This window comes from Dermacentor silvarum, unplaced genomic scaffold (assembly GCF_013339745.2).
Source record: "Dermacentor silvarum isolate Dsil-2018 unplaced genomic scaffold, BIME_Dsil_1.4 Seq598, whole genome shotgun sequence".
NCBI classification, from domain to species: domain Eukaryota; kingdom Metazoa; phylum Arthropoda; class Arachnida; order Ixodida; family Ixodidae; genus Dermacentor; species Dermacentor silvarum.
In genome coordinates, this window is record NW_023606492.1 from 55,191 (window position 1) to 75,324 (window position 20,134).

At 44.7% G+C, this 20,134-nt stretch overlaps 1 protein-coding gene across 1 annotated transcript in view; it reads right to left on the reverse strand.

Moving 5' to 3' along the window:
- The window catches only part of LOC119435283 (prolow-density lipoprotein receptor-related protein 1-like), a 46,330-nt gene extending 29,044 nt beyond the window's left edge, over window positions 1-17,286 (reverse strand). The window contains 5 exon segments of the mRNA XM_049659776.1: window positions 1,729-1,927; window positions 1,929-2,083; window positions 10,794-11,094; window positions 16,831-16,972; window positions 17,075-17,286. Coding sequence (XP_049515733.1) covers window positions 1,729-1,927; window positions 1,929-2,083; window positions 10,794-11,094; window positions 16,831-16,972; window positions 17,075-17,286 — 1,009 coding nt within the window.
- Between the last annotated feature and the right edge of the window lie 2,848 nt (window positions 17,287-20,134).

A 20,134-nucleotide genomic window follows, 5' to 3' on the forward strand; every position in this document is an offset into this window, starting at 1 on the left:
AATACAGTGACCAAATTATCAGCTACAGATTGCTATTTCATTAAATCTATAGCTAGTATTATTACTGAAAAGACCCGACAGGTGTATGCCGTGTTGCAACTCACATTGAGCACAACAGTACATCATCGTCATCATCAATATTTATGCCCACTGCAGGATGAAGGCCTCTCCCTACGATTTCCAATTACCCGTGTCTTGCGCTAGCTGATTCCAACTTGGGCCCACAAATTTCTAATTTCATCACCCCACCTAGTTTTCTGCCGTCCTCGACTGCGCTTCCCTTCTCTTGGCAACCATTCTGTAACTAATGGTGCACCGGTTATCTACCCAACGCATTACATGGCCTGCCAGCCCCATTTCTTTCTCTTAATGTCAACTAGCATATTCGCTATCCCCGTTGCTCTCCGATCGACACACCTCTCTTTTGTCTCTTATCGTTAGGCCTAACATTTTTCGTTCCCTCGCTTTTGTGCAGTCTTTAACTTGTTCTTGAGCTTCTTTGTTAACCTACAAGTTTCTGCCCCATATGTTAGCACCGGTAGAATACAACGATTGCACACTTTTCATTTCAACAGTGGTAAGCTCCCACTCAGGATTTGGGAATGCCTGCCATATGCACTCCAACCCAATTTATTCGTTTGTAAATTTCCATATCATGGTCAGGGTCTCTTGTGAGTAATTGACCTAGATAAACGTACTCCTTTACAGACGCTAGAGGTTGACTGGATCGTGAATTCTTGTACCCTTGCCAGGTTATTGAATGTTGATCTTCAACCCACCTTGTGAGTAATTGACCTAGATAAACGTACTCCTTTACAGACGCTAGAGGTTTGACTGGAGATCGTGAATTCTTCATCGAAATTGCTCATTATATTACCCTGCTTATCTTTCAGTGCATACATCTTGCCTTGTCCTATGCCAAGTTTTCTTCTCACTGATTTAATGCTGCGTCCATATTTTACAGCTTCCTCAATCTTTCCCACATTATAATTTCGAATATCCCTTACTTTCTTCTTGTTGATCAGTTTTGACAGTTCTGCGAATTCTATATGATCTTTCATGCTTTGTAGTTTCTTTATTAGGTCCTTTGTTATTGGGAGAGCTTACCTACTGGTTGCCTTGGTGCCTTAGATCCCACTTCAATTGCTGCTTCTGAGATCAGCCTAGTTACGATTTCATTCATACCTCCGAGTTATCTTCATCTTTCTGTTCTAAAGCCGCGTATTTGTTTGCGAGCACCAGCCTATTTGAATAGTACATGCTTTGTGCTAAATAGTCATTGTATAAATGCTGCTATCATCATGTTGCCAAAGTGAATTTTTGTCCAGGGGGTACAGACACCATTAAGGCTATCGTGCTTTTTGTCTATACTCCTGACAACTGTATCTTTATGTACTGTTGCTATAAACTTGACTATGACTTGACTATATTCTGGAGTGATCAACAGTGGCTGAAGAAATGTTGCTTAACATTTCAAGCCTTCATCTTGCTGTGAACTTCTCTCTTGTCTAGATTTCAGGTTTGGAGTAGCACAGGCACACTATCAAGCAATTGGCACAGCCAGCAGGTTGCAAATGCAGCACTTTGGTACAATTGGCACAGCTTCCACCCACTTACAGTGTTAAAGGTTGCTCAAGAGTAGTCAGCCAACAAAGACCAATGAATTACACAGCCACAACACCAGCCACAACATTTAAAAGGGAAAGGAGGTGAAAAATCCTCACCTGAATGATGCATCAGCAGCCAGTGCAGTGACTCTGGTGTTGTTCAACGTTGCCACAGGAGTAACATTATAACCATCAATGCGGGCCCAATACAGTCGTTCACGGCTCGAAAATACTACTGCTTCTTCAGTGGAGAGAACATGAATTGAATCCAGGGGCATCTCACTGAATTCTGCTTGCAAGAGAAGGGGTGGCACTGTAGCAATCTGACCCAACAGGGTAAACTACGGTCCTATGATTCTGGAGAAACACCAAAAGAGTGTCCGAGCCTCCAATAGGCAAGCATCTGTGGCCATTTTCTTCAGGGAGGCAGATTCCATGGCAAGGCACTGACAACTGATGGCATGGATGTCTTGAGGCTGAAGAGCAACAAGTTATTTGCATCTTTTGGTATTATATGCATCTGTACTTCACACAAAAGCTCATTACAGAATATACACTACTTGTAACACTTCTCATGGAAACTTTTTACTCTTAAAGGGACCCCGAACGATTTTGATGATTTTGTAAAAAACGTACCGATTTGTTAGGGTAGGTCCATCTGATCATTAAATGACACTTTAAGCACTCTGCACAAAGCGTGGAATTCACAAGGTTTTAAAAATGTGCATCGCTACCGATCACAGCGGCGCTGCTCCCCTGAGTTTTAAGCCGCCCCATCCCAATTGACATGTTTGGCCCAACTGACGTCAGTTGGGCGAGCTATCCGATTGGCTACCCAGGTCGCGACATCGATAATTTTTCCAACATTATGGTGAACAAATGTTGTTTGTAATAGTTGGAATTGGAATGTTGTTATATTGTTTCTATGAAAAAAAGTAACAGAAAGAGAATGCACAACAACAATTTATCGCTACACTCAAGCACTTCTGGCACACAGCAGTGTCATCTGCTTGTGCTACAATGTGCTCCATGTTGACACGAGCTGCGCGGTCAGTGCTGGTCTCGAGCACCATGGATCGCCCTTGGTACATTGTGGGCTGCAAGCCTCGCGATCAGCAACATGTCAAGCTGCGACATCATGCCCCTAGGCAAGTAAACAGGCAAGTGGAGTGGCTGCAGCGCATTGGGCTGTCGGTATCCATTTGGCACAAGGATCCACACATTAGCAGCTATCACTTTCACGTTGAAGGATTACTACCGCAATAGAGTTTTTAGTGCGTCCAGTATTTCTGGTAAACGCAGGTGGATGAGCATTTTGCAAGATAGGCGGAGGCACAAACGTAAGCGGCCTGCAGGGTGCAGCCACCTGGTGGCACAGAGCTCAACCAAACATGGAGCTAATATAGCAGTAATCAAGTTATTCTATTTCGCTGCTGGTGTAAATTTTCAGCAGTAATGTAATCATGGGCACGTTGTCTTTTTAAATGTTTAAAATTTTTTACACTTGGGTACAGTAACAATAGCTCTGTGTCTGGCTGGCTAATCTCTGTGCCACCAGGTAGCTGCACTGTGCAGACCACTCATGTTTACTGCACGTTTACATTAAAGCCCTTTATCACAGTAGTAGTAATATAGAGCAGCTTTAGTTTACGTCTCCGCCCATCAGTGGAAATGCCCAGCGTGCCTGCGTTTACCGGAATACCGGACACTCTCGGCTCGGCGGCAGAATGCTTGCAACGCACGCTGCTTAGATAGGTCTCGCTTGGGATCAACGGCCAAGCGGCTAGCAGAGAGGTTGGAGAGACTTAAGCGCGCTGGTTCCAAACCCGGAAGTAGACGGCACAATGTCACATCATGACACATAGCCATTGAACATGGAGCTTAGCCCCGATCACTCTGTTAAGGAGTTGAGCGTTGAGGAGGAAAAGCATGGCTAGGAAGGGCAACTTGTAAATGTCTGCAACTCTTAATAGGACACGCTTCACCTACATTATAACGCGAATGTTTTATTGTGTCTGTATCCTACGCATCTAAAAAATTTGTCCAAACTATTCAGGGACCCTTTAAGAGTCTAAAATGCATGAAAAGGTTAATTTTAGACACAATGCCATGCATAGCACATATATTACACCTACGTCCAAACTGGTGATCAGCAATTTCGATCACTGATTTCAGCATGTCAAAACTGTTCCTTAGATACCTAACGTTATCGGGTAGGTAGCCAGAAAAGGACTTTCAGAATCAGTTTTTTTCTGCGGCAAAACTGATTTTTGACAACTTTTGATAAACTGAGGCATGCGCATTGTAGCAAAACTTCAAGTGGCTTTTGCTCTTAAAAAAGTGTTGCTTGTGATCACAACATAATCAGCATCAGAATTTTGTGATGAGAGTACCAACAGTAGGTCGAGGACAATGTTACATTGTCAAGTTTGCAATCTCCCAGTGTTGAAGGGTGATAATGGGACAAAAATTGGCAGCTGTCCATTGTAAGTTTTGACTAGGCGGTCACATTCTCTCAAGCACCATTAAAAAGATCTGATGCATGTTGAACATGCAGAACTGGGCATTTGACGATGTTTAGAACAGTTGTAGTTTCAGAGAAGTGCCAACTTTGGCCAGTTTTAACAGTGAGCTCGTTCAAGCTGCTGGGACTTGAGAGAGAAAATTGCAAAGACTTTCCTATTCGAAAACCAGTACCAGAACCTCAACGCCAACCCAGCTGTGCTATCTGGAGTACAGAGTAAACAAAAAAACAAAACATTTGCTGCAAGAAATGCACAGCCTTTGCCTCATGAAGTTGAACTGTATCCCTGTGCAGCAAAGGCACCAGAAAAACGACCTTTTTGCATTTTGGACCTGAAGAACATTCAAGTGCCAATCATTTTCAGAAAGGTGTTCTTAGTACATTTATGCGGAAAATGTAAATTTTCAATTTTCTTATGAAATGTTTTTGTAGATATATCAATTTTGTATTTTTTAAATTTTTTAAGTGGCCACAAATGTCAGCTCTGTAAATATTTGTTTACTTATTAAGATTTCTTTATTGTAACTTATGTATTAGGTTACACCAATTAGTTTTCTACAATTTATAATGTTGCACTGCACAAAATTAATGTCAGTGTCAACAAAAAAATTTTGTTTGCCTCTGAAAATTAGTAATTTTCTTGTGGTAAGGAAAGAGTTTAAAAGAGACCCTGAAATGATTTCAACAATTGTGCACAAACGTGCTGAGTCGGTAGGGTAATGCCTTCTGACCGTTAAGAAAGACTTAAGCGTGTAATTTATTATAAGGGGGAAAAATGTGCATTGCTACCGATCGCAGCAGGTAGTGTGTCTCCCATGTTTTTAGCTGCCCCTTCCACACCACATAGAGTGGGTGAGTGACAGAATGGGTGATTGATGTCACTCCGGTGAGCGATCCGATCGACTACACTGCGTTAGGTCATCAGAAATGCTTGAAACATGTCGCTGCATTAAGCTTATCTTTAATAGCATACGTATGCATAGCAATTTCTGTGTCCATAAAAGGAAGTACACAAATGCAATAAATCTAGACGTTTCTTCAAATAAATGGTCCACTTCCGCTCAAATACGGATCGTCTGCTGCCGTTCTGGCGATGGCATCCGATGGGACACGGAGGGGTTCTCACATGAAAACAGGAGTAGCGATTTCTTCTTTGGCGTTAGGAACATTAATGGTACCAGCACTGTATTGCCCTCACCTTGCACTGCAGGTGTGTGCAGGGAGCGAACTGCAGCAACTAAACACTGCAGAAGATGCGAGCACTGCACGTCAATGTCAAACCGAATCTTTTTAGTCACCACAGCGATTACCCGCAGTTTTCAAAAGAAGGGTGGCTTTAGTAGTAACCGCAGGTTCCGCATTTGTTAGAGAGCCAAGTTTTGTACATAATTTATCGAGAATAGAAAAACATCCTAACAAGCCGAGTTCTGGAAAAAAAAACATTTCAAAGGCAATTAAACGTGCTTTACAACGTGTCAAAACATCTGTTAGCAAGCTGCCATGTTGAGTTAAACTTTGGTGTAGTGGTACCGTCTCCCCCCCACGCAGGAAGTGTGGGTTCCATTCCCCACATCGATGTACTTTTTAAAGCGAAGCTTTCTTTGCCTCTTCCTTCAACTTTTCCACTGCTGCTGCTGCCTTGCACGCTGCGTTGGGAGGTGGTTCAGAGCATGCATATACATGGCAGGAGCGTGGCAGAGTGGAAAAGCTACACGAGAAACTTTTTTGGAGTTTTTCATCGACAGGTCACAATGCCCTCTCGAGCTCCCTGGGCCTCGGCACAATACCATCTTGACAGCTGTATTAACCGTGGCCCCTCGCAAAAGCGTTGCAGAAACTGCAGCGCTAACCATTCTACTAACGTCTAAAACTCCAGAGTATGGTAAAGAAGAGATAGAGAGGAGCAGATAATGGGTCGAACCGACACAGCCACGAAACGAGTGAACGACAGCCTTGCCACTCTTCACTCGTAGTTCCCATACATGGGGGGAGGGTGGGAGAGGGAAAGGGCGATGTGAGATGCGAGGAAACTCTGCTACTAGACACGACAGTGGTTGCGGACAAACTGGATCAATTTAAATTTAAGGTTCGGTGCAGTACATTAAATAAACGATGTGCAGACACATAGCCACATTAAAGCACCACAGCGCCTAGGCAACACTACAGAAGCGGTCACATGTTAATCAACCCTATGTCCGGCAGTGGTAGTTTTCTGGCTAAGGCATTGCTTAGGGTCGTAGGTTTGATCCCGACCGCGGCAGCCACATTTTGACGGGGGCGAAAAACAAGAAGGCTTGTGCACTGAGATTTAGGTGCTCGTTAAAGAACCCAGGAGGTCAAAATTAATCCACAGTCCAGCACTACGGCGTGCCTCATAATCCTATCGTGGTTTGGCACGCCTATAATTCAATTAAAGTTTAACAGTTCTGATGGTGGGATGAAAAAAGTGTCGAGAGCAAAGAGGCACGAGGAGAAAAGCGTAGAGGAGCAGAACCATAAGGCGAAAAGCGAAGCCGGGTATGGAAAAAGCGTGAGAAGAAAGCATAGTGCGGCGATGATGGCTACGAGATGGCGCCAGAGTAGCGCAGGGCACCGAAGAGGTCTGTCGTCAGCAGTTGCTATGAATCGCGCCCATACATCACCCACGCGCTGGCTCTTGTGATCACCTAATTAACGAGGCAGTCACGTCACACTTTGCTCCGTCTACAACGTGCCACACGAGAAAGATTGTCTGCGCCAGCCAATATATTTCGAAATGCTTACATGTATAGAGCTGACTCAAATTCTGCATTAGGGAGTATCATAATCATCGGTGAATAATTTTTTTTCCCGTAACTTTTTTTAAACTTCTAGAGTAACAAAAACGTTATAAGTAGCCTGTCTGACCACATTCTACAAAAAAATCTTAGCGTAATAGAGACACAGATTAATAATAGATATTTTCATGCTATCAGACAATTATCAAACTGAAATAATACTGGAAACAGCTACTTTGTAGTTTGTACATTGCATATACGCTCGCAGCAATGCAGCGAACACCTGCACTTTTTTGAAAGCCCGTGAACAGTATGCGCTGCCACGTCTCCATACGCCACATGCAGTTCGTCTTTAAATGTCACTCTATGTAGCCCAGGCTTGACGAGAAAAACTGCATTGGAAAGAGCAGTGGGAACACACTCAGTTCAAATCAACCAGAAGTAGACAACACTTACGTCACCACTCGCCATAGCAATGAACGCACAGTGCAAAAGTTGAGGGGAAACCTCATGACTTGAGAGGAATATAACGTTTAACCACTCGTACCTTGAGAAGTTGAGAACCGCACAAAGAGCGATGGAACGAAAAATGTTAGGACTAACGTTAAGAGACCGGAAGAGAGCGGTGTGGATCAGAGAACAAACGGGGATAGTCGATATTCTAGTTGACATTAAGCGGAAGAAATGGAGCTGGGCAGGCCATGTAATGTGTAGGATGGATAACCGTTGGACCATTAGGGTTACAGAATGGATACCAAGAGAAGGGAAGCGCAGTCGAGGTCGGCAGAAAACCAGATGGGATGATGAAGTCAGGAAATTTGCAGGCAAAAGTTGCAATACGCTAGCGCAAGACAGGGGTAATTGGAGATCGGAGGGAGAGGCCTTCGTCCTGCAGTGGACATAAACTATAGGCTGCTGATGATGATGATGACCTGTGTTATTACAATGCACTGACACAAAATTCTTGTGAGAAAGCGCTCCTTGAGAGATACCATCTGTGTCTAGGCGTACGACAAAATAACGCATCAGGGACCCTTAAGGTATGTCATAATGTGACTTATTAAACTTAAAAACAACTCAAAATGAAAAACTATATTCCTAACAATTTGACCACAGTTACCTGTTCTGCTAGTTTGTTCAGCGCAATGACCACAATATCCAAACAATGTAACCATCTTTTCAGATTTTGTATTATGTGGTACCCTTGGGTAAGTACATTAACATTAAAGGGGCCGTGAACCACCCCACGAGCTTGGTGAGAAAACGCAGTCCGCAGATAGTATACGCTGCTGTGAACATCTCAGCCAAATTTGGCAGTTGTGCGTATTGCATGGAGCTTGCAAGTGGATCACGAAGTCATCTTTTTCTCAAATGTTCTCTTTCAACAGGGCCCTAACTCATCACTCTTTCTGGCACTTTATTTCGTAATATAGCAGATTCCCATACGCGGTTCCTATTGGCTATTAGCGGACATCAATCAAGCAGGGTGTTTGGATCAGTGCGCTTCTTCCTACTGTTACAGTGTGTATTTATTGACACACTTTAATAAACAGACTGAAGTAAGCGAAAATCTGCTGTCCTTGATAATAATTACATACTGGGTGCACGAGGTATTTCAGAACACAATGTGAGCTTCAAGAAGAGTATCTCCAGCAAAAATAGACATTTTATCAAACTTTGGAAAATACTTCTCTAACAGTTTATTTCCATAATTACTCAATGAATCCGCCACCTCAGCAATAAGGGGTTTCAAATCGGGTTCGGAAACGACTGCAATGCACAGATCAGGTGGTCCTTAGAGATGTTGGCCATTGAGTCAGCAATAGCGGCTTTCAGCGAGTCTTTTGTATTATGGGGCTGTATGTTGGCCTCTCTCTCAACGACGCCCAGACATAGTAGTCTAGCGGATTTAAATCTGAAGAACTATGAGGCCACAAGTTGGGAGTGACGTGGTCGTAGAAGTTGTCAGCCAGCCACTCCTGGGTGACGCAAGCAGTGTGGGCGGGAGCTGAATCTTCCTGAAAGACATAAGGTCTTCGTTTCGAAACAGTCTCTATCCAGGGCTTTACAACGGTGACAAGCACCTCCACGTACGTGGCAGCATTAACACAGAGTCCTTCTGCAAAACGTGCGGCGGCATAACGTCACCCTCGTTGCTGACGACGGCTAACACCATCACAGACGACGGAAATCTTGTGTGCATCACTGTAGGCAGCTCATCAGCGCTTGCGCAAAACCACCTGTCCCCGTTACGGGGGTTTAACTTTTCGGTCTTGGTCAACGTTTTTTTTCATCTGGAAAAAAAAAACAAAAAAACAGAGCATTCCAGGCTCCTCGTGTCTCTTCAGCTTGCTTAGCGAACACTTGGAAAGGAGCAGACGATTCTCCAGAGTTTATCGGACATGAATTGGCCCCTCCTCATGACATAGGAATGGTACCTCAAGTCCTCGTGCACAGTGAGCCTGACAGTCGACTCTGCGACTTGGAGCTCCTTTGCAATGGCCAACATTGACTTCCCTGGGTTGCCACTCACGATGACTTGCAGCCGCCAGAGAAAATCGGGGGTTTCTGACGACGTCTGACCGCTGACTGTGCTTTTTTCTTTTCGCCACAGATGCCACGTCACCGCCACAACACATCAGTCCTGTCCGCACCTTGTAAATGAAAGACTTCGCTACATTCAAAAAGGTGGCAATTTCCAAGTCACTGTGATGTGCGGCCAGGGCGACGAGGACTGCATGACGTTTCATTTCCTGCACCAACCAGTACACTTCCATCTTTGAACAAACTGTGCAGTATGAATAATAAGGGGTCACCAACAAGAAGCCGCACATCTAGATAGATATGATGACCTGCTGGTGTCTATGGTGATAAGGAATAGTGTTCTCAAATACCTCGTGCACCAGGTACCTCTGCAAGAAGCCGACTATCGTTTATTCACGCTTGGCCATGGCCACCCGCGTAGGAATAAAATGAAACTTTGGCCAACCTGCTTATTGGCGTTCTAGCCATCGGGTCACGCTAATTTCAAATAGTTTTGAACACTCAATTAGCCTCCACCAAGGTCAAACCACATGCATGCTTGCCAGCGCGCGCTCACTTCCCGGCCGTTCCTTGGTTAGACACCTTGGCAGACTTCACTTCATATTGAGCTATTGATATCGCTTCTAAATGCGCAAGTTGGATGTGGCTACTATCCATCGATCAAGCTGGTGCAGGACAGTCAGTACGCACCACGTAGCACATCCAGACTGGAGCATATGAGCACGAGCGCGCGCTCAAGCCCTTTTGTGAACAAAGCAAACGCTGCGCATACGCACTACAGTTGCATGTAGCTGCAGTCTGCTATGTAGCATAGACACTGCGGCCGCCACGAGGTGCGGCGACGATTCCGCTGGCTGAGCTCACTGCGGCTCACTGAGGGCAACCATGATTGGCGAGTTATAGGTGCCAAAATTAGAAGTGGTGGCGTCTATGTGAACATCCAAAATCAAATTTGAACTGTGCGACACGGTGACGTTCAGTAGGCGGAGCATTGTGGCCACCCCCCGCTCTGCCGTACCCTTCGCAATGCAAGTCACTGAAGAAGGAGCGGAAGCACCGCGTAGGGGATGTTTGATTGCCAATAGCTCCGCTTATGCTGAACGCATTGAAGTACTTTTTTCGGCGAAGTATTTCTGAAATAGTCTCTTAACTTCAAATGCATTTCTCAACTTCTCGATAAGAAGTGGTTCAAGGACCCTTTAACAGCCCCACCAAAGTCATTTGTACTGAACACAATGCATGGACAAAACACAAGTGTGCAACACACTTTTGAAAAGACTGCATTGAATATATTTTACTCTACACAGTGGCAAAACTCACTAAGTATCAAGATAGACTAACTCCTATGCAAACTGCACTCACCAGAATGTTCAAGAAAGTCACCAGCACTAGTAAGCTTCAAGTAGCTCAATGGCTGTGTGCTGTTCCAAACTAGATATGGTGTATTATGAGAGCCATAGGTGACTGAGTACAAGCTGCCATTTCCAGGGCTGTACAACAACTTCTCCCCATCGGCAGTAAATACCAAGTGGCCTTGGCTGCCCCCACCGGCAAGGAATACTTCAGAAAAATTGGCTGGAGTGCCATAGCTGATGCACATAACAGCACCCCTGTTTGCGTCACTCCAGCACACTTCTTCACGCAAAGGGTTCAGCATCAAAGCCTGTAAAGAGAGACAAAGCGCTTTATTGTTCAGAACAAGCCAAACTTTATGCACAAGTCATCTATAAAATGCAACACAATAATCATAAAATAATTACCTACCAAGAAACAAAATGCTTTAGCAAGCATGTATGAAGTAACATATCTAAAGATGTGCAATTTGTAAGTACAAATTGTGGGGATGCGCAACTCTCACGCGTCTCCTGTGGTCTGGCTTCACCGCGCAGCTGGGTGCCGGAGGCGGCCGTAGTGGTCGCGACGCGTTGTGAGAGATGGCGCGAGTGTCGCGATGCTAACACCACCAAACGGCGGGGTGACTTGGGAGAAAAAGGTCGAAGGCGTTCTCTCTTTGGGTTGGGATCGGCGGCCAACACACACGAACGCTTCGCGCGTGCGCCGGCCCGCTTCGCGAGACGTCTCGCGTAGCTCGGAGCGGGGCACCGGTATGAACGAACACGGATCGTTCGAACGCACCACCGTTCGCGTGACCGTACACGTGAACGACTAGGCGATGCTATCATAGCATGGGGTGAACATATTCGCTCGCTATCGGGTCGCGGTGAGTTGAACTTCCTTGATTTGTCGCGCGCCCGTGTGAATGTTCTATTGGTTGTAATTCGGCTAGTGTGCATTAGTGTATGAAAGGTGCAATAAATGCCCTTTTGATTGTTTGCACTACTGTGTTGTCGTTCCTTTGTCCCAAGAGCATATGTGTGAGACCCCTCAAAATCAAGGGTGAAATCCACTCCAGCTACATTATAATTCCCATTTTCGTAATATGGTTGGTTAAGACACTTATCCTAACACAAAGCTTACCCCCCAAACTGTGCCCTAATCCACAAACAGCGGCCACGCACTCCAATGTCATGGTAGTACTTGTTTTTTAGATGGGTTGTGGGGCATGGCATAATAAAATAAGAGAGATTAAAAATGCATGTTGCTTTGTTTGAAGCACCTACTGCAAGAGAGACTTTGAAACATTACTGTTTATAAGCCATTGTGCATTCATAATCTGGTGATCATAAGTGCCTTTGCACAAACAGTCTTCCTCCCAGGGCATGCCCATTGGTGCGTTACTACTCAAGACATAAGAGCAGGCCAACAACTGAACCAGCCAAGCCAAACCTGGCAATCAAGTGGTTGGAGGCATTATTACACACTATTTAATATGTTATTTGGTAAACATTTTGGCACAGCTCAATGGTGCAATAGCTTCTGGATAACATTTTAGCACAAAAACGGGTCTTCTGAAAGGAGAAACTGGTTTCTTGCACTGAACTTCATTAACTATACCACCCAACAGGAAGCACAAACAAGTACGATCCTAGATTTTATTTATTTATTTACACAATACTGCAGGCAGCAATGCTGCCCAAGCAGGAGAGGGTTTACAAAAGAACATTTTTTAGTAGTTTTTCAAATGAAACATAAGATGTGCATTCAACAACAAATTCCGGTAAATGATTCCATTCTTCGCTCGTAAGTGGAAAAAATGATTTCTGAAAGATATTAGTGCGGGCAAAGTACGACTGGACTACTTTAGAATGAAAATACGTGCCGACCTGTGTGGAGCAGGGGTAATATATGTGACATTTGCTAAACCAGTTTGATTATGAAACAATGAGTAAAAAAATTTCAGCCTGGCGATTTTACGGCGCACATGGAGCGGATCCAGTCCAAGTTGGCCTAACATACCAGAAACTGACGACGAAGTTTTGTAGTCAGAGCAAATAAACCGTGCAGCCAGGCGCTGAATTCTTTCAAGTTTATCAATTTCCTTATTACAGTATGGGTCCCACACTATGGAAGCATACTCTAGGACTGGGCGAACGAGGGAAAGATAAGCTTGCAGCTTGACAGATGAAGGTGACTTCTTTAGCTTTCTACGTAGAAAGCAAAGTTTTTTGAATGCTTTGTTGCATATGTTGTCAATATGGGTGTCCCATTTGAGGTTACTGTTAATTGTTATGCCTAAGTATTTCACAGAGGTAATAGATTCGAGGTTCCGATTGCCAATGTGGTAAGTATAAAGTAGCGGTTTTCGTTTCAATGTTATTGTCATTGACACTGTTTTGGAAAAGTTTATTTGCATTCCTCTGTCGTCGCACCAGTCCGCGAGTTTACAAAGACTACGGTTAAGTGTATCCTGGCATGAAGAACTCCTGACAGAAGAATAAATGACACAATCATCAGCAAACAATTTCACCTTGACATTAGGATCCACATTTTTAGCAATATCATTTACATAGATAAGAAACAGCAGGGGTCCCAGCACTGACCCCTGTGGTACACCGGATAAGACAGGCAGGCTATTAGATTTCACACCATCAATTTCCACAAACTGAGCACGATTTTCTAAGTAAACCTGAATCCAATGAACTATATTTTCTGGTAGTCCAAGTGAATTAAGAATTTCAATTAAATTTGCATGTGGCACACGGTCAAATGCCTTTGACAAGTCTAGAAATATTGCGTCAATCTGCAGGCGGTCATCTATGGCACTGGCAAAGTCGTGTACGATAGATAACAATTGAGTTGAGGTTGAGAACTTCCTACGAAAGCCATGCTGAAAATCTACAAAAAAGTTATTCGCTTCCAAGTGGTTGGATATGTGATTAGCGATAATATGCTCCAAGAGCTTACAACATGTGCTTATGAGGGATATAGGTCTGTAGTTGTTAGGAATAAGATTATCACCTGATTTAAACACCGGTATTACTTTGGCCGTGAGCCAGTCTTTTGGTACTGAGCTCTGTTTAAGGGATGCATTAAAAATAATGTATAAGAATTTAGAAGTCAGTTCGGAGTAGCGACGAAGAAAGTTGTTAGGCAAACCATCCGCTCCAGGCGATTTTTTTACGTCAATATCAAGCAGCATGGAAAGAATGCCTTCGCGACTAATTGAAATGTCAGGAATTGATTGAGATGCAGATGGTGTATTTGATTTATCATGGGCGCTGAGAACTGAAGGTATAGTGAATGCTTTATAAAATGTGTCATTTAATTCATTGACGATATCATTAAGATTAGAATTCACGCTATTGTTTATTCTTAGCTGCTGAACACTTCGATTAGAGTCGGACAAGAAACGCCAAAACTTGTCTGGGGAGTTTTTTAAGAATGTAATCATAGTCTGGTTATGGAATTTGTCACGGGCGTTACGTAGTTTGATGAGTAAAGCATCTCTTAAGGAGCGGAGTTCGGTATTCTGAGCTAGCTTATACTTGCGTTTGCGCTTTATTCTACGTTTGAGATGAATTATTTCACGGGTGATCCAAGGGTTATGACGTTTAGTTTTCTTTCTACGCTTTGGTACGAATTTATCAATACAATACTTAACAACAGAGTTAAACTTGTCCCAGAGAAGCGTGACGTCGTCATCGCGTTTCAATTCATCAAAGGAAAGATGTAAGCAATCCAAGATGGATTCGTCATCAGCCGATGAAAAATCCAAAAAGGACTGCGTGATAGGTGTAACTTGGAAGCATTTTTGTATTTCCAAGTCCACATGTACAAGCTTGTGGTCAGCTATACCTTCAGTCAGGATAACAATAGGATTTTCCGACAAGCCTTTCATAAATACAAGATCAAGAATCGATTGGGTCATGTTTGTGACACGTGTGGGATGTAGTACAACCTGTTTAAGATCATGAGAGAACATAGAATCAAGAAGGACGTGTGCACTGTCGGCATCTTGAGAGCCAGAGATTGATAGCTGTTCCCAATCAACACTAGGTAGATTGAAGTCACCGGCCATCAAAAATTTATGATTAGGTCGGAGCATGCGCTCTAGGTAGACGGCAAGAGATTCCACGAATGACACTGGGCTTTTGGGAGGCCTGTACACGACACCGACTAAAATTGGAAACTCATGATATTTAACTTCACACCAGATGCTTTCGTGCTGGGGTATGTTTGGAAGCTGGACACAATTTATTTCCCTTTTTACGATCAAGGCAACGCCCCCTCCTCGCCCAGTGCGGTCGCGTCTAATTATCTTGTGGGATGGGGGAATTATTTCGGAATCATTTATCTCTGGTGTCAGCCAAGTTTCTGTGACTGCCAAAATGTGTGGGTCATAGAGGATGAGGATATCTTCTAATTCGTTTGACTTATTGGCAAGACTTCTTGCATTAAGCAAGATAAAACGGAGCGTATCTCTTTGCAATCAAGGACCAGCTCTAGGCAAGTTGGTCCGATGTAGCATAACAGGCTGCGAGGTGGCCTCATCCCAAACGTAAAGGGTATCATCTACCCGAAGCCGCTCATAGTCAAGAGAAACTTTATGGCCTTTGGCTTTAAACTGTTTGCCATGTTGCCATAGTTTAGAACGTTCTTTAAAGTAGCCGCACAAAAGTCGTGGCTAATAGAAATAGTTGAGCCTTTCAGTTTGAATGAATTATGAAGGACACGCAATTTCTCATTGTAATCAAAGAAGTTCATTATGACTGGTCTAGGTTTATCAGGCCGTTTTTTTTCCTATTCAATGCACCCTTTCAACGGTACTGACCGATAATCCCAGCTTTACGCGGATTAGGTCTTCAGTAATTGCGTGCTTTAAGCTGATAGGACTCTCGAGATTATTACTTCTACACAGAAATGTTGATAGAAAAAAAAAACTTCTGTACATTTGAATTGTTTGAACAAGTTAATAGCAAACTCTATATGTTTACTGATACATGTCTGGCACACGAAACACCATGAACTTGGAAAACAACTAGGTACATTGTAAAGCGAGAAGCCAACAGCCTGTGTTGCCAGAATGCTTGTTTAACTTCTGCCTCGATCTCCTTCTCTCTCTTTGCACCCGCTTTGCGAGCGCCCGAGGCCCAAGTTCACTTCATCTTCACACTCAGCCACGCGGCGAGTTTCTGGCACTCTTGCAACCAGGCAACTTGTCCAGGGAGTGAGGTCGTCGTTGGTGAGCCGTCCAGTGCACAACCAGCTTTTCTAGTGGGCAGCACTGACTGCTGCGTGCTGGTCGCAGGTCTCGCCGACAATTATACCGTCGCAGATGTGCACGTAAGGCAGGAGAAGCTGGACAATGAAACGACGCTGCTATGCTCAGCCGTGGCGTGCTTCTTCGCAACGTTGCCGCAAAATGATCAAGGCTCGTCGTTGCGCTCGAATCATTAGCGCTTAACGAAAATTTGCGAGCATTGCGCCACTTGTCTTTTGTGCGTCTCTTTCGGTGTCTTGCGTGTGTTGCGCGTCTTTTGCGTGCCAGACAGGTCTCTGCTGATGATGACCTTCAGCAAGGCCTCCCTCAGTGCGCTGTGAACGGTGCCACATTCGGCCAACGACTGTGTGGGCATGCAACAATGTGGCATCTTTCTGCCACGATCCGTGGATAGGTCGGGTTCCTGGAGTGGTAGCGTCGGCGTCTCCATGCGCCCCGGCGTTGTTGTGTTTGGGAGCCGTTTCATTGACCACTGTGGACTGAAAGTGGTCTCGGTCTCTGGAAGTGATGGTAAAGCGTCGGAAGTGGTTGACAAAGAATCCGAGAACCGTGGTGGTTAAACTGACTCGCATTCTGGATCTACAGCGGGGCAGGTGGCAAAGCAATATGCCAAAACCTTCCCGGGTGCCAAGTCCCGGGTGCCAGTAGAATGCCACGTCGAAGTAGCAGCGGTGTTCTGCTGTGTTTTTGTGGGTTGTGGTGGAGCCGATGATGCCAGTTGATCTGACGCTCGGTGGTGACTCGAAGCAGGAGCGGTAGTCGCCATGCGTTTCCCACCGTCTGCGATGGGGCCGATGACGACACTCGGGGAGCCGGCTTCTGCGGCGGGGCAGCCGGCGGGCCTCCATGGCAAAGCGTTACTGGGCACGACTGGTGCGTCAAAGCGGGGTACCTCACGAGCTCCGGTCGCTGAGCAGTGCTGTGGCGAAAAGCAGCCATCAAGGCAGCGCTGCATTCTGCCCAGGACCGGTGCTTATGGCCTTCGTAAATGTCCCACGCCTTGGCGGCACCTTGAAGTCACCCTACTGCAACCAGCCATGTCGTGTTGTCGGGCCAGGCATGGCGTGCGCCGAGCACGTTGGCTGCTTGCACCCACAGAATGGGGTCATTCTGAAATCCGTGGAACTCTGGTAGTTCCGAGGAAGCCGGTGATGGAAAGGCTGCTAGCGGGAAACCAGAAGTGGTTGAAACGAAGTAGTCCAGCTGCTGTGACAGCAGCGAGATGGCTCGCATGACGTCAGTCAAGCTGCCGGTTGAGCCGACCGTTCCGCCAGCGGCGGAAACCACGCAAACTGAAGCGGCGGCAGCGGCCGCAGTACTCATGGCATCAGTTGAGCCAGGACTGGTGGCGGCCGCGGTACTCACTGCAGCCAGAAGCATGGCCAGGGGAGCGTAAACGGCATCCCTAACTGGCTGAGATGGCGATGATGCAATGGGACAGTGATCCAGGGCATGGGAAGCATGGACTGCATTCCCTGGCCGCAGGAGTAACCCACAACGGCGAGGATCCATGTCTAAGGCAGCGTGGACGGCATGCCTTGGGGGCTCGGAGATCGAGTTAGTCTAAGGTGCGGCATCCATGACAAGGGAAGCATTGACAGCGTTCCCTCGCCAAAAGGACCCAGGACGGCGAGATGCAGGAGGACGCAAGGCCTCCGCAGAACGGTGCGTAAGGCTGGATCGCCTTAAGACTGGGCTTTCGTCGGCTGCTCCATTGTAAAGCGAGAAGCAGACAGCGAGCCATCCGCCAGAATGCCTGTTTAACTTCTGCCTCTTCTTCTCTCTCTTCGCGCTCGCTTTGCGAGTGCCCGAGGCCAAGTTCACTTTATCTTCACAATATATTGATAAACTGCTACAGATGAAAGCAGTCTCATGAAAGTTACAGGAGAATGCTACATCAACAACAAGATATCTGCACTGACATGAAAAAAGCCATGAGTTGTATGCAGGGATGGAAGCGGCCAAGGAAGTTTTGGAGCAGCTCTGGGAGCAGCAAATATGGCACTTCGGAGCAGGTTTGGAGCATGAATTGTCCATTTCGGAGCAGTAAATACACGTTTGAGAGCAGCTTGGTCAAGCTCAACATGAGTGAAATACAGGCATATGAAGAAAAGGCGTTTCTTATTCGACTCCGCAGAACACTTACATTACAGCAGATCAGTTCTGTGGAAGCCCGCAGGGCGAGCAAAATTCACGACTAAAAAAATTGTCATCTACCCGACCGTAGCATGAAGCTACAAAGGAAACCAAAATTGGTTTCTCAGAAACTACCGGATCATACCGGATGTGCCAACTACATGTGGCCAAGAAAAAAATCACCAAGGGCTCTCCGCGAACAGCGCCCGCTCTTTTTCATTGTGAACAAGCAACTAACATTTAAGTTTAATGAGCTAACATTTATTAAACTTACTTATTCAATATGGTGCCAATGCAAAGGTTGTCGAATATGTTGACAAATGACTGATAACAGCATATATAGCAACCTAGGTCTTGTGTGGTCCTTTTTTCCAACGAAAACAAAAAGCAAACACAAGAAAAAGCCTGCAAAATCTTTTTTTTTAGTCCACATGACAATGTGTCCCCACACCAGTAATAAAAGCAGTCTCAAACGGAAACATCGTCGTCTAGTACATTGTTTATATTACGAACGTGTAAACCTGTGCTACAGTCTTGCAAGGCTTTGGAAAGCGAACGGTTACAAGATCGCGCTCCTTCAGATCAAGGATACACACCATAAACTGCTGACATGTCGAGCAAAAAGCACGGATGTTCGTTCCCAGTGGTGCCCCTATATGACGAGGTTTACGTAAATATTGATGCAATCTTCGGGGCGCAGAAGCATTGTCATGCTCACGGCATTTTTTTATATATTTAATTTCATTTTTTATTTATTGCACTAGCTTTCTTTTTCATTAAAAAAAAGGACTTCATGAATATTCGGTTGCTTAAATGCTGTTATCAGTTATTTCTCAATGTAATCCATAACTTTTCATTAACATCAAGTTGATTAGGTAAATTTATAAAGTTTGATAATTAAACGTATTCGTGTACAATGAACAAGAAATATTCGCAGTGGCCACCATGAACAGCACTCATCAAAGTACAGTGAACGCCATTTGCGTAGTACCCTCTGGTAATTTTTAATTCTTGGCGACCTTCAGTTCAGATAGCAAAATAGCACAGAAAAATTGTAAAGTGACATACTGGTCATAGAATGTTGGCCAGTATTTCACATCACTTACCAAGAAAAAAACAGATATTTTTGAAAACAATAAAGGGATAATAATTTTCACTGGCTTTCCGATCTGCTTCGTCGACCAATATTTTGAATAGGCTTGATTATTTAGGCTTATTTGTGGTTCTGCCACAGACACCATAATGCCAGTGTAAAATAAAACAACAACCTATATTTTGTGCACCAAACGATGGCTTATTAAAATTTTCAGACTCGATCTGAAGTCATGTCGTAAACATCGTTGCCGCTAATGCAATTCGGAGGTTTGTGCTTTCACCGAACTTTTAATTACGACCACCATTTGGCCCCTAAGGTTGACTAAATACGAAACTTCACATCCTTGGCTTGCTTTGTGCGGCGGCAAAAGCCCGATTTTGTGTGGTGTGGCCATGCAGAAAATGCAGCCTGAGTGCAAATTTCAGTGACAATTGCGGTTGCCATTGGATATCCCCTTCAGTCACGAATTATGATCTGTTGATAAATGTATGAAATTTACATATATTGTGCCAAGGTGCCGCAGACTTCATTAAAAGCAAGTCAAGATGCTAGAATTACTCTTCCTGCATTTCATGATGAGTCGCAATAATTACAGAGTGATTAAATATATAATTATTGAGCCCTCATATTGATACGTTTCTTCATAAAAAAAGAATTTTATCACCAGTGCGAATTACTTGTACAAGTTAAATTATTGGTTGCAAGCATTACTAGAAAGGCAAACAAATTCTTTCGCAATTGCTGCAGAAACGTCCCACGTCACACCTCCCGTCAAACGCTGCAGTGCCTTCTCCAAGGAGATCTTCGGCAGCGATAGATTTACCTCAGAAGTAAAATGAAGGTATTTGA